This window comes from Amphibalanus amphitrite, unplaced genomic scaffold (genome assembly GCF_019059575.1).
Source record: "Amphibalanus amphitrite isolate SeventyFive unplaced genomic scaffold, NRLGWU_Aamphi_draft 000010F_arrow, whole genome shotgun sequence".
In the NCBI taxonomy this organism is placed as follows: Eukaryota; Metazoa; Arthropoda; class Thecostraca; order Balanomorpha; family Balanidae; genus Amphibalanus; species Amphibalanus amphitrite.
The window spans coordinates 129951-144224 of NW_024881506.1; the positions used below are offsets into that span (position 1 = coordinate 129951).

The following is a 14274-nucleotide window of genomic DNA, read 5'->3' on the forward strand; positions in this document are numbered from 1 at the left end:
TGATTGGTTCAGTGTTTTTTTTTCCACTACCTTCGAAATGCACCAATGTTTCGCGCATTAACCCTTAAGTGCCTAGATACCAGGTTACCACCATTCGATAGATAGCCCTTGAATGTATCCTCAACATATCTGAATTCACGGTCTATCAAACGCCAGTAACCAGGTTTCTGTATCTTTCTTAGTTTCTTCAGGAGAGGCAGTTGAGTAGACCTCTGTATTGACTATTATGCCAAAAGAGCATTTAATGGGTGTATAGCCAAACATTGGTCTCTTTAGAAGTCTCTAGACTCAAAACGAGTGGACTGATCTTCGAGTTTTTACTGTCAGTCGATGCAGAATTGATGTAGCTACAACATATCAGAACTGCATTGTTGTCGATGTTTCCAAACTTCCCACCAGGTGGCGCTAACATATAGCGATTTCAGCGCCATCTAGCGGCAAAACCAAGAATTGAAGGGTCTTCATTTTCAGACATGTTGTAGATACACTCAAGGGCTATCACACGGTGGTAACTTAGTTTCTGTATCTCTCTTAGTTAAGGCAGGAGAGGCCGTTGAGAAGTCCTCTGTATTGACTCGTAGGCCAAAAGACCACTTAAGGGGTTGATAGCCAAACATTGGTCTCTTTAGAAGCTTCTAGACTCAAAATGGCTTAAGCGATCTTCAAGTTTCTAGTGTCAGTCGATGCACAATTAATGTAGCTACAAAATATCTGAACTGCATTTTGGTCGAGCTCTGCAAACTGCCCAGCAGATGGCGCTAACATGTAGCAAATTTAGCGCCATCTAGCGGGAAGACCAAGAAAGGCTGGGTCTTCATTTTCAGATATGTTTTAGATAAATTCAAGGGCTATCGAATGGCTGTAGCTTGGTTTCTGTATCTTTCTTAGTTTAGGAAGGAGAGGCCGTTGAGTTGTCCTCTGTATTGACTCGTATGCCAAAAGACCACTTTAGGGGTGTATAGCCAAACATTGGGCTATTTGGAAGCTTCTAGACTCAAAACGGCTTAAGCGATCTTCAAATTTTTAGTGTCAGTGGATGCACAATTCATGTAGCTAAAACATATATGAACGGCATTGTGGTGGAGCTTTGCAAACTGTCCACCAGGTGGCGCTAATAAATAGCAATTTCAGCGCCATCTAGCGGCAAAAATGAGTAAGGCTTGGTCTTCATTTTCAGATATGTTCTAGATATATTCAAGGGCTATCGAATGGTGGCAGCCTGGTTTCTGTATCTCTCTTAGTTTAGGCAGGATAGGCCGTTGAGTAGTCCTTTGTATTGACTCGTATGCCAAGACGCCCAGCAGGTGGTGCTAACATGTAGCAACGCTAGCGCCATTTAGCGGCAAGACCAAGAAAGGCTGGGTCTTTATTTTCAGATATGTTCTAGATACATCCAAGGGCTATCGAATGGAGGTAACCTGGTTTCTTTATCTTTCTTAGTTTAGGCAAGAGAGGCCGTTGAGTAGTCCTCTGTATTGACTCGTATGCCAAAGGACCACTTAAGGGGTGTATAGCCAAACATTCGTCTCATTAAAAGCTTCTAGACCCAAAATGGCTTAAGCGATCTTCAAGTTTCTAGTGTCAGTCGATGCACAATTAATGTAGCTACAACATATCTGAACTGCATTTTGGTCGAGCTTTGCAAACTGCCCAGCAGGTGGCGCTAACATGTAGCAAATTTAGCGCCATCTAGCGGCAAGACCATGAAAGGCTGGGTCTTCATCTTCAATTATGTTCTAGATACATTCAAGAGCTATCGGATGGCAGTAGCTTGGTTTCTGTATCTCTTTTAGTTTAGGCAGGAGAGGCCGTTGAGTTGTCCTCTGTATTGACTCGTATGCCAAAAGACCACTTAATGGGTGTATAGCCAAACATTGGTCTCTTTAGAAGCCTCTAGACTCAAAACGAGTGAACTGATCTTCGAGTTTTTACTGTCAGTCGATGCAGAATTGATGTATCTACAACATATCAGAATTGCATTGTTGTCGATGTTTCCAAACTGCCCACCAGGTGGCGCTAGCATATAGCAATTTAAGCGCCATCTAGCGGAAAAAAACCAAGAAATGCAGGGTCTTCATTTTCAGACATGTTGTAGATACACTCAAGGGCTATCACACGGTGGTAACTTAGTTTCTGTACCTCTCTTAGTTTAGGCAGGAGAGGCCGTTGAGTAGTCCTCTGTATTGACTCGTATGCCAAAAGACCACTTAAGGGGTTTATAGCCAAACATTGGTGTCTTTAGAAGCTTCTAGATTCAAAATGGCTTAGGCGATTTTCAAGTTTCTAGTATCAGTCGATGCACAATTATTGTAGCTACAACATATCTGAACTGCATTTTGGTCGAGCTTTGCAAACTGCCCAGCAGGTGGCGCTAACATGTAGCAAATTTAGCGCCATCTAGCGGCAAGACCAAGAAAAGCTGGGTCTTCATTTTCAGATATGTTTTAGATACATTCAAGGGCTATCGAATGGCAGTAGCTTGGTTTCTGTATCTTTCTTAGTTTAGGAAGGAGAGGCCGTTGAGTTGTCCTCTGTATTGACTCGTATGCCAAAAGACCACTTTAGGGGTGTATAGCCAAACATTGGGCTATTTGGAAGCTTCTAGTCTCAAAACGGCTTAAGCGATCTTCAAATTTTTAGTGTCAGTGGATGCACAATTCATGTAGCTTAAACATATATGAACCGCATTGTGGTGGACCTTTGCAAACTATCCACCAGGTGGCGCTAATATATAGCAATTTCAGCGCCATCTAGCGGCAAGAATGAGTAAGGCTAAGAGCACCACTTATGGATTCCTCGTAAAAAGTTACACTAGCTGACACGTTGAAAGCTTGAAAGGGGTATATTTAACCGTTTTAAGGAGGTTCGGGTAGATTTGGTAAATTAGGCTATTGTGTTTCCAATTAAATGCGCTATAACTCGAGAACCAAGGGTCGTAGCGGAAGAAACCAAATTACAATGCATTCCTCGTCAAAAGTTAATCTAGCTGACACGCTTTTAGCAGTATATCTCGCCAAATAACGCTGTTATAGAGGAATTAGTAGATTTGGTGATCGACGCTACTGGCCCATTTTCGCCAATTCTACCCGAAGTAGTCCGAAAATTCCCATCTTCAGCCGTCTATATACATACTTTAAACTAGTGTATCTTAAATTGTTTTTTGAAAAAATAAAAATTTCATCTTTTTAGAGAAAACGCTATCAGACGGATTTCCAAAAAGCCTATTAGAAGTATTTTTAATGTTTTTTTGAAAAGTACACTGAAAGGTCAATTTGGTCAGCTAGGCTATTCTTTTTCACCAAATCTACCAGACCCCGGGTAGATGCGTCCAGTTAGGCTAACCTAACAAAACTTAGACAAGAAACATATACCTGATTATTCTGTTCGATCATTTGAAGATATAACCAGATGCCCATATACTTTATCATATGCCTTTCTTAAATGACAAGTGTTCGCGTTCAATTCAAGTTTTCCTCTCTTCACCCTAGGTTTGGAGACATTATAAGCGTCAACGTGACGCAGCGGCAACCCAGGCCTTCAGTGAACCGCTTACAGGGGCGACGGATACGGGGTGGCAGAGGAGGCATCGTTCCCTAAGAAATTTCTGGAGGAGGGACAAACGTATATTCTTGCCCCTCCATAATTTGTGCCCTAAACATGAGGAAAATTTTCATAGCCTGATATTGCAGCTATGCACTCCTACAGTTTGTCCAACGGTGCCTTTTGAATATGTGTAAATGCTAACCATTTCCGATTTATAGCATTTTTTGTCTTTTCAGATTCGATTTAGAGATATTTTAAGTGTGCAAGAGACGCAACTCACACCCTCAGTGGTCGTTTGCCGCTATTTTGTACCTATATGAATGCCAAATCGCAAGCGAGCGGAGACGGAAGGGCTAGCCATTCGCCTGCGGGTAGTTAGGACTGATGAGCGCTCGTAATAAGCCACTCCCCTGATTTTTTTTTCGAGCGCAACAGTTTCCAGTGCAAGTAAAATGGTAAACGCCGAGGTCGTACACATTGACCACATTGACAAATGCACGGTATGACACCCAAAGACCAGTCATCAGATATCTGCTTTGGGCATTCGGAGGCTTGTGTGGGGCCAGTGTAAAAACTGGATGTTCACAGTTCAGTATCCGCTTTATTTCAGTATTCACTATTAAATAAGTTAAAATTAACGTTGGAACCTTTCGAGGGTTAGGGCACTGATCATTAGTGGGCCCCCTCTGGCTAAAGGCTGGCTATAGAATACAATACAGAGCATCGAACACGAAAGCAAAATCTAAGGCATTTTGGAAAAATGAGTATGCCCCGCAGCGTCCGATAACTACCACCTTCCAGTGGGTCAAGCCAACGGGGTACAAGTCTATAATGGCACTTAACGATAGCACTAACCTTGTCTCACTTTTCGTTGAAGTCTGTTCCGAATGGTTTCGGCGACAGACTGGCTGCACTGAAGTCGTTTGGTATGTGCAACTGTAATTAAAGCCACCTGAGGCGCCCACACTAGGCTGAAGCTGGGTTGGAAATGCTTCGTCTTTGCAGATATCACTGGCCGCTGTTTCTCGAGTGCCTGAACCGGTAGATGTCGTGGTAAAATTTGGTGTGATAATTTGGACCTTACCGCAGTCAGCGCACCCTTAAGTCCTAATAAAGAAACGCCCCCCCCCCCCCCCCCAGAGCTTCTGCATCCAGTTCACCGAATTCCTTCACCCTAGTCCGCTGCTCGACTCCCTCACCTCAGCCCTCCGTTCCCAGCTTGACGAGCGTTTGGGCCTTAGTTAAGCCTTGCTGTGGGCTTACTGTAGGATAAACCCATCGAGACAGCCCGTCTCGGTGAGCTTAGTTGGCGAACTACTGCCTTGGGGGTTTCTGGCGGATCGCTGTCCCAATAGGTTTACACTGAGAAAACAGTATCCCCATTTTCGGTCTCAGAGACCAGTTTTCGGGCTAATGTACCATATTCAAAACAGACAGCACATTTCGAGAATACTTTCTGAACAACGCCACATGGGCTCATACGATCCCTTAAATCGGTATCATTGATCGCAGAAACAGAGCTCAGTCAGTACCCATTATCGGTGTCAAGCTTCAAAACTAGTCTCACTATGAAACCAGTTTTCAGCCCGATCCCCATTTTCGAGCTCACCTGAATCCAGTTTGAGGGCTCAAATTGTGTGGTGAAGCCAATATTAGGGCTCACCTCATCGCTTTTCGGGGCTTTGGTAAAAACTGGATTGCGTCAGCTGGCTGGCCAGCTGGCGACGCACGAAAGGTATTTAATTTTAGATATAAGCACGGTAGTAGGATGGACATAAATATTTCAAATGGCTTTAAATGAAAAATTGATTGGTAAATATTTATTCTTTTATATCTAGCATTGATATGTAAGAAGCTCTGCTAGCGCCACCATACGGCGCCAGCTGGCAAAAAAATCCAGTTAATACCAGAGCCCGCTTTTCGTCCGATGCAGCCCCTCCTCCCCCCTCCCCCGTGTCCAGCAGCTGCGAATAAGACGAAGCCGCGGACAAACTTTTTTTTTGCTCGGCCAGCCTAGCGCCAGTCTCGAGCGGTGGGACAGTTAACCCGGCAATTTTGGCCGGGATGCAAAAGTTACGTTAAACCGGTTTGTGTTAACCCGGGAGCAAATAACAACGTGGGAGCCTATCTTAGGTGTGGCAAAGCTAACGGATTACTTACTTGTTGCCGAAGTGCCCAAAGAAGGTACTGGAACCGAAAACACAACATTGGTTCATGTATTTATTAACATTCATACACACAGTCATACTTGTGCAAGGTGTCAGTGTTCGGTTGTGGGGTGTAATAGCCAGGGAAAAAGTTCTATGAACTGAAAAACCCGGCGCCTATTACTTCGCAACATGGTTGTGTATTCAACATGAACTGCAAGGAGTGCAGACGACATTGCCTGTGCTAACTTAACGTCTCACGGGCAGCGCCGCGCTCTGACACCTTGGTCCCAGGGTGCAGCGTCCCAGAAGCGGCGGCGTTTCTGACCGCAAATCGCCGGAGAGCCGGTCGACGCCGTCGAGGGGACTGAGCAGGCCGCTGCCAGCTCCACCTTCACGTCCGCGCTGCGCAGCTCGGTGTGCGGCGGCGGCTCATCGCGCGGGCCGCACCCGTCCGTCCGCTGCACGAGCCGCTTTTCGATCCGACAGCGCAACACCGGCACGCCATTGTGCTGGCTGAGCGGCGGCAGCGGCACGTAGGCAACAAAACAGTAGAAATCGATGGGCCTGGATTGGCGTTGCCAGCCACGCCGGCAGCGGCGCGGCGGGAGGCGCCAGTGCCGCCGTCGGGGACGTGTGCCCTTCGCTGCGCTCATTCGAGTTGGCCGGCCGGCCGCGCGGCGTAGTCCTTTTGACACGGTGCGAGAAGAGCCGGATGAAGGTGAACTTTTTATTGGCGTTGCTGGTGCTCACGCCGCCGGCGTCCAGTTTGGGCGGCAAGTCCGAGTACCAGGAGTCGGACAAGTCCCGCGCGAACGCCGCCAGCCGGTCGTCGTCACTGCTGGCGGCGGCCCGCCGACGGCGCTGCCTCAGAATCGGACGAGTCGGTGGTACTGAGCACCTCGCGGGACGGGTAGCTGGGAGTGGGCCGGCCGCGGCCCCTGCCAGGCCGCGCCACCTTCACCGGCGCAGCCGCCTTCAAACTGCCCTTGCTGGGCGGCGGGTTGGCCGGCGGAGGCGGCAGCGGTGCCTCGACGTCAGTCCGAGTCGCTGTCACTGGGCGGCCGCCGCGGAGACGGCTTCTGTTTGACCCGCAGCCGGCCTGGGCCGGCTCGGCGCCCTCGGCCGGCGGCGCGCGCCGTTTCGAGCGTTTCACCTTTTCACTGTTACTCTCGCCTGGTCCTCAGCGTCGAGCGGCTCGGCGCTGTTCGGTTTCATGTGGCCCATGCTGCTGGGAAACTCGGGTGGGGACAGCTTTCTGACTGGAGTGCCGTCGAAGATGGAGGAGACGGGGGTGCTCGCAGAGTCCTTGCCCAATGCCCATGATAGAGCCGAGGCTCCACTGGACGCCCAGCTTAATCGGGCTATCGCCGCCCTCCTTCTATGGTGGATTCTTCGGCCCCCTACAGCCACTAGGGCCATCATATACTCCCAGATGGCGGCACCTAGGGGATGAGGGGGGGGGGGTGTCTGGGCCACTTGTCCACCTCGTGGCGTCGCCAGCGACGCCTGCGAGTCGGAGCAAATGATTATGGGGTCTTCCTCGAAGGACGGGTGCTCCAGGAGATGTTTTTGCTTTGCCGTCTTGAGCGCCACCATCTCAGATCGGTAACTGGAGCAAATCCTCCCCGCCGCCTCCCGCAGTACCAATGTTGTACTGTCTGGGTGCTCGGTGAGGACCCCAGCGCCGCCTTCCTATTACTCCCCCGGTCGCAGACCCGTCGACCCAGGCCCACGTCGCACGCTGGGGGAGCGCTCCCAGGCACGCCTCCGCAGCACTCCTCCTCGCTGTCGCGGACGCCCCGATCGGCAGCCGGTCCAGGTGGACCGTGACGCCGTCTGTTGGCGTCTACGGGGGCAGTCTCGTGGATAAGCGCGCCTCGGCGGGCAGCGCCACTCCAGTGGTCCCACACCGCTCCCCCGCGCTCTCTCCAGCCGGTCACTGACTTCAGTCACGGTTGGGGGGGGGGGGGGGCTTCCGCCACGACGCTGCGGGTCCTCCGACGGGAGGGAGAGCGCCTTCGCCAGTAGGCGCGATGCCAGCGCATCCCTCCTCATCTCTCCATCGGCACGACGCCCGCCTCGGCCCTCACGGCGAGTCTTGGAGCATGGAAATCGGGCAGCCAGTGATGACTCATGCCACCATCAGCATCTCCGCCTCCAGGACGCCAAGATGTGTGGCCGCAGCCGCAGGCAGCCACGCCGACCCCGCTGCCCGCATGCCCAAGTAGTCTCGAATCGCTGACACCTCTCCTGAAACAAGAGTGGTGTCGTAAACTTAAACCCCTTGCTGGCGCCCGCCAGCCGCGACAACACCGCCACACCAATTTTTGTGACCCCGGAACTTCCGTCCCGAGCCTTATTTCACGGCACGATGCTACAGTGCGCTACACGTATTGTGGTATTCAGCTTCCATGGAAACATCAACTAATTTGGACGCTCAAACATGGGAGTCAGGAGTGGTTAAGGCCCAGAGCGTTCTGTCTGGTTTATAAAACCTTGGCCAGCAGATGTAAACGTGCTTTTGGTATAAGTGGCTTAATTTTGACGCAAAAGGGCACTAACCAAGGCCATCTATAGAAGGTACAGTCACTCCCCCACCGACCAATCAGAGACAGATCCTGAGTGACGTCACCCCTGATGCTCGAAAGGGGTACTCCATTCCTTTACAACGTAAAAATGACTAACTTCATTTGAAGATTGTTGGTGACACTCTACACACATTGCTCAACCATTGATGTCATTGGAAAGTCCAACTAATTTTTTAGCGATAAAAAAGAGCAGCAATATGCTAAGAAATGGCCGGTTTTGAAGATATAGACGATTTAAAAACCCTCTGCAGTTGCAGGAAAGCAACGTAAAAACGCATCGAGCTTATATTTTTACTATGAATAAATTATTTTTCATTAAGTTTTTAGATATGGTATCGATTTATTCAACAACTTTATTACAATATTTTTATTACTTGGAACTTTATTTTAAAATAATATTTTCAAAAACGGCAACTGTTGGCAAGTAGCTTTGAAGCGATTGTGGCGCGCCGCGCCATTATTGTCCTGAGGCCCCCATATGATGTCATCAAAAGTGGAGTGACATGGGCCTGGCACTAACCTTCGGCGCAAATAATGCAGAAATTTCAGCGCAAATTGCAAAATAGCTTGCGCCGAACTTCGGCGCATGACGGCTTCACCGGCGTCCGGCGTACCATATGGATGTTTTCCAGTTTGGGCTGCAGGTTTTAGCTCTAGGTTTTAGACTGTAGGTTTTGGGTTGGGTTGGGTTGGGTTGGGCTGGGCTGGGCTGGGCTGGGCTGGGCTGGGCTGGGCTGGGTTGGGCTGGGCTGGGCTGGTTGGGGTGGTTGGGTTGGGTTGGACTAGGTTAGGTAAGTTTAGGTTAGTTTAGTTTAGGATAGATATGAATACCTATTTTTTTTTGTAAGTTGAATTACTTTTTTCATTTTGTAGCATCATATGCCTTCCATCTTTGAACTGCCATATTCAAGCACCAGAATAAGTGTGGACTTGAACCTTTTCCAGTCTGGATGCCTGTATGGAAGTTGTGCAAAATCATGCAGCTGAAGGTATTGTAACCACAAATAAGAGCTCATGACTCAAGTCTCAACTTGTCCATAATTGGTTATCTTGATGTATACTTGTAGACCCTTCCTCTTACTTGGCACACAGGCATGGTGTCACAGTGTTCTAAAATTGGATTTCAATTGGGTGTCCCAACAAAAAAAATCTGAAGACAAAATGAGATAGATTTAGTCTTTCCGCAAAACTGCATAATGCCATTTTTTACCTCAGATTTTGTCAGAACCTTCACAGGATCTGAAATGAAATGATGTAGAGAAGATGCATCAACTGTCAAGTCATGCGTAACCTGGCAGCTGGCTGTTGAATCAAACTTTTGACATATTTTTTTTAGCAAAGATGAAATAAAGCCACTTGTCATATTTTTAGGATGAAAATATTTTCCCCATCATGTGTGGTTATTAACCTAAAATTCTGAAACATGGAACACTGTGATACCAGCATTCCATCATGTCAACCAGCATTCCGCAGCATGTTAGCAGAAGCAGCAGCATGTTATAAGTATATGAAAGATCCAAATAGGTTGTAGGTTGGTAGGTATTGGTACTAAGTTTAACTTAATAGGTTAGTAGGCAAGGTTAGGATTAATTTTAGTTGAGCATCAAGATAACCATTACGAACAAGTAACAAAATCCTTACCTACCCTTGAAAGCATTGCTTCAATCACATCATCACAAAGAACCAGACAAAAATTTTGCACATTCTTACACTATTTGACATCCTGAATCCAGAGATGATGCTTTCATGTGGCGCAAATACAAGAAAAACGAATAATCAAACCCGTGCGTATTCGTATCAACGGCGCCACAATTGTAGATCAGACCTTTTCTGAACAAATGCCACCACAATTTTAATTGATAAGGGATTAAAATGGCATGAGCATCAACATCTTGATTTTTTCTAAAAGATAGCGATAACTGATAACTAATAACTTACCATTCATTTTGAAATCACGGCGGTAGGTACACCAACACATGGCACTGAAAACAGCAAAAGACGGAATGGCGGAATGTCGTATGGAGCCCTAAAACGCAGCTCGAATTGAGCCCGAAAAGGAAGACGAACTGAGCCCGAAAAGGAAGACGAACTGAAGCCAGGCCCATGTCGTCCCCTATCTCCCTGTGTGTCCAGGTGCACAGATGACGTCACATGAAGGGGCGGAGTCGGGGGCGGAGCCTGGCGCAACGGCCGCCATATTTGAATTTGTTTTATTAGAATGTATTCTATATTTTGGGTTTCAGTCAATTGTTATCGATAGTTTTATGAGCGGTTAGCTGTAATATAAGTGAGTTATCAAGAAAAAACACATATTCTGCTTGCAATTTCGATTTAAGTACGACCCGCGCCCAGATTCGAACGCACGATCTTTGGATTACGGCGCGAGCATCCTAACCACTACACTACCGCGGCGGCGTGGCGGCCGGCGGAAGGGAGGCTGCGGAGGCATGGGGGCTTTTTTACGCATTTTTGGAAAAACTAATGGGTTTAGTGAAAAACGCTTTTTAGATAATTCGAAGAAAAATGTCTCGGCTTTCCGATGATGCACTTAGTTTTGTGCTAGCTTTAGCAGAGTTTGTCCTACAGTGCTTCAAAAATCGCCCATTTGCACAGGACTTTAACGGGACTTCAAGACTTGCCCCCAGATGACGTCACGAGCTGACGTCACGATCAGGTAGAATCGCCGGACGACCCTACCTGGTATATAGGGCCTTGCTGAAGCCGCTTTCGGGGCTAATGTACTTTGAGCCCGAAAAGGGCGCCTAACTGATACCGATTTTAAAATCATACAGATTTGAGCCCTGTTTTGGCACTCATATGAGCCCTTATTCAAAAATGTTCTCAAAGTGTTTTCTGAGTGTAGATGCGACCGACTGTCTCTGAATGTTTGAGCGGTCTCCTCCCGCTGTGAGCTAGTTTCAGTTGAAATCTGTCTCAGAAATACTTTTTAAAGGAAGTTAAACGAAAATCCAACGTAAAATGAACAGAGCAAATGGTAACGAGTTACCTCATTGAAGAGTAGCGCTCGCCTACTTCAAGAGGTTTGGCACCGTTCTTCAACATCTGATATGCGATCGGGTTATGGCACAATTTTTTCCCATTGGAGCTTTTTTTCTAATACAGCAATACGAAATGCGTTACATCGTCCATTGGCGGATCCAGGGAGCGGGCATTTAAAGCAAATATTTACTCCCCCTCCCCCTGGCCCGAAATAGACAAAACGTACCTTATGTTTCCTAATAATAACATTTTTGTCAGGATTTTTTTTATACTGTTCAGCAGTATCTATAGTAACGTAAGGAATCGAAATCCGAGGAGTTTTTGAATTTTGGACACTTTTTGGGGGGGTATGTCCCCTACAGCGTCGAAAACGCCTTTCTGGATCCGCCTATGACATCATCTCGACTGGGATCTTGCCCCCCCACGCCAAAATCGAATCCGCCGCCACTGGTGTAAAAGGCTGTCTTCGGATAGTCACGAGTCTCACGTCAGAGTATGGATCGTTCATCTGTCTGAAACACGCCTAACTACCTCCAAGAGATATAAGTTAACACGTTGCAATGCCTAAGTGAAAAGAATGTGTTCCTGTAGAATAAAATAGACACCGTTAAAACCTGGTACAGTCCAGCAGTCATGCCAAACTAAGAGTTGCTTCATTCAACTCGCGTGCATCATTTTTCAGGTTATTCCCTTCGCACATTCCAAACACACGATACTCAGCCACCGCTCATAGTAAGCAGAGTAGTGGAGATTCGAACTGTAAATGACCCGCCCGATTGACGCGACAGTGCGCTGTCATCCATGTTCACGTGTCAGCCCGGTCACGCCTGGTGGCCACGTGACGGTAACATCCCGCTGCCCTCAGCCCGGCGGTGTCCGGATCCCTCAGCCCAGTGGTATCCTGGTTCCTCAGCCCAGTGGTATCCTGGATCTCTCCGCCCGACAGTGGTGACCGCGCCGCTCTCCAGTATTTCACCGGGCAGAATGTGTCCGAGAGAGGCTGGCGACAGTCGCGGCAGCGGCCACCGCGCCGCCTGCAGTCGACTGCCGCCAACAGCAGACCCCTACGGCCGGCCCTCGGAACGGCAACGGTACGGGCCGTCCTCTGCGTCATCGGTCTATATTCGGAATAAAATCCCATTAGGATGATCATCGGCACAAAAGTTTAAGCTGCTTTCCGAGTCGGTTCAGCGAGCGGCGCTCTCTGCAGGGCTCTGCTGGGGACGAGCGGACGGCGCGGTCCGATCGAGCTGTGTGCATATTGAGGCGAACTTGTGTAAACTTTGCAGACGACCTGTTGAATTTATGGTTGTGTAACATAGTTTACAACCATATTTATAGAATTGTTTATTGCATCTGTAAATAAATTACAAGAAGAAATAATTCGAAGCGTTATTGCAATCAGTCGTTCGTTGTTGTTGACTGCACATCATGCTTACAATGCAAAACATGAGATTTGCTACCTGACGGAATCGTGATGTTGATCACCAAGAAACATCTCCATCTGAATAACACTGCACTTTGGTATGCTTTGTAGCTGTATGTTCATCGCTTTGATTCACTTGCTTTCCATTTCCCCAGCCATGGACCTTAGATGTTGTGGGTAGTGTTCCAACACTTTTTTAATGAATGTTGCAGCAATTACATTCAAGTGGCCAAGATTATCAGTGTAGAAATTACAAACAAAACTTTTTTGCCCATTGACCTCTTCGGGCTGTATCAGCCATACGTTAAAAACAACATCAACGCATTGTCTCTGCGCCTGACGATCACAGCTAAGCCCCAAGCCCGTGGACAGGATAGGATGGGAACGACAGCAAATCGATCGGCTGGCTTTCACCGAACACATGGTGCGCATGTGTGTTTTTCATGGTCAGATACCGGGATGGAGCTGTTCACTGACGGCTGCCGATCCGATAGAATTACTGGGTCCACCTACACATACCGGAGTACATTGCGCCGAGACACGGAGCTCACCGGCTAATGCTGATGACGAGCAGTGTGTTCAGTTTACCGGTAAATGGCATACAGGCACGGGATGCAATCACTGGTCAGAGTCAGATATATGGTATGACAGGTAAAGGATGAAGCGGGCATTTTCTGTAGAATTGTTCGGTCTGCACTGTTGTGCGCATTAAGCAAGAATAGGCACAAGAAATCTTTCAAGGTATGAATGACGAATGCATGAATGCTTGTCTGTGCATCACTAGTTCTTTCTTTATATCATGTCCTTTCCTTTTTATAGTTGTCCTTTTTATATGAGTACTCCCATGTGACACAGCGAGATGTGAGAGCCCTTAACTCATCGGCGAAGTGTGAGCGTGATTCCGACTCACGGGCGGAGTGTGAGCGTGATTCCGACTCAAGGGCGGATAGTGAGTTAGTGTAACTCACGGAAGTGTGAACATGCGCAGCTCACAGAGGACTGGTGAGAGCGTGTCTCCGACTCACGGAGGAGATGTGAGCGTGTGCAGCTCACGGAGAAATTGTGTGAGAGCGTGTCCCCGACTCACGGACTGAGTGAGAGCGTGTGCTGCTCACAGACGAGGTGAGAGCGTGTGCTGCTCACAGACGAGGTGAGAGCGTGTGCAGCTTCCGTGGGAGGTATTTTAGCGTGTGCTGCTCACGGAGGACTGGTGAGAGAGCGTCCCCGACTCACCGAGGTACTCCTGTGAGAGGACTGGTGAGAGAGCGTCCCCGACTCACCGAAGTACTCCTGTGAGAGGACTGGTGAGAGTGCGTCCGCTACTCACCGGTGAGAAGTAGGTGGGCGTGACGTACGAGCTGGTGTAGTAGGTGGTGCCGGCCGGCTCGCGGCTGATGCGGTAGCTGCTGCTGTAGCGCGGGTAGTAGCTCATGGTGCCGACTGGTGACCTGACCCGCTGACCTGACCTGATCTGACCTGACCTGACCTGACCGGAGCCGCCGCACTGACCGACCACCTGCGACCGACTGCGGGTAGGTGCGGCGCCGCCCTCTGCTGGCCGCCGCCG

At 48.5% G+C, this 14274-nt stretch overlaps 1 protein-coding gene across 25 annotated transcripts in view; it reads right to left on the minus strand.

Moving 5' to 3' along the window:
- The window catches only part of LOC122380761 (cell surface glycoprotein 1-like), an 85643-nt gene extending 71369 nt beyond the window's left edge, over positions 1-14274 (minus strand). For 17 of the 25 annotated variants that reach the window (XM_043364362.1, XM_043364324.1, XM_043364290.1 and 14 more), the window contains exon 1: positions 14035-14247. In XM_043364362.1, the coding sequence (XP_043220297.1) occupies positions 14035-14139 (105 nt within the window). In that variant the 5' untranslated portion in view covers positions 14140-14247. Of the gene's footprint in view, positions 1-14034 lie in introns of all 25 variants that reach the window. The other 8 variants (XM_043364258.1, XM_043364205.1, XM_043364213.1 and 5 more) reach the window with 3 other exon arrangements.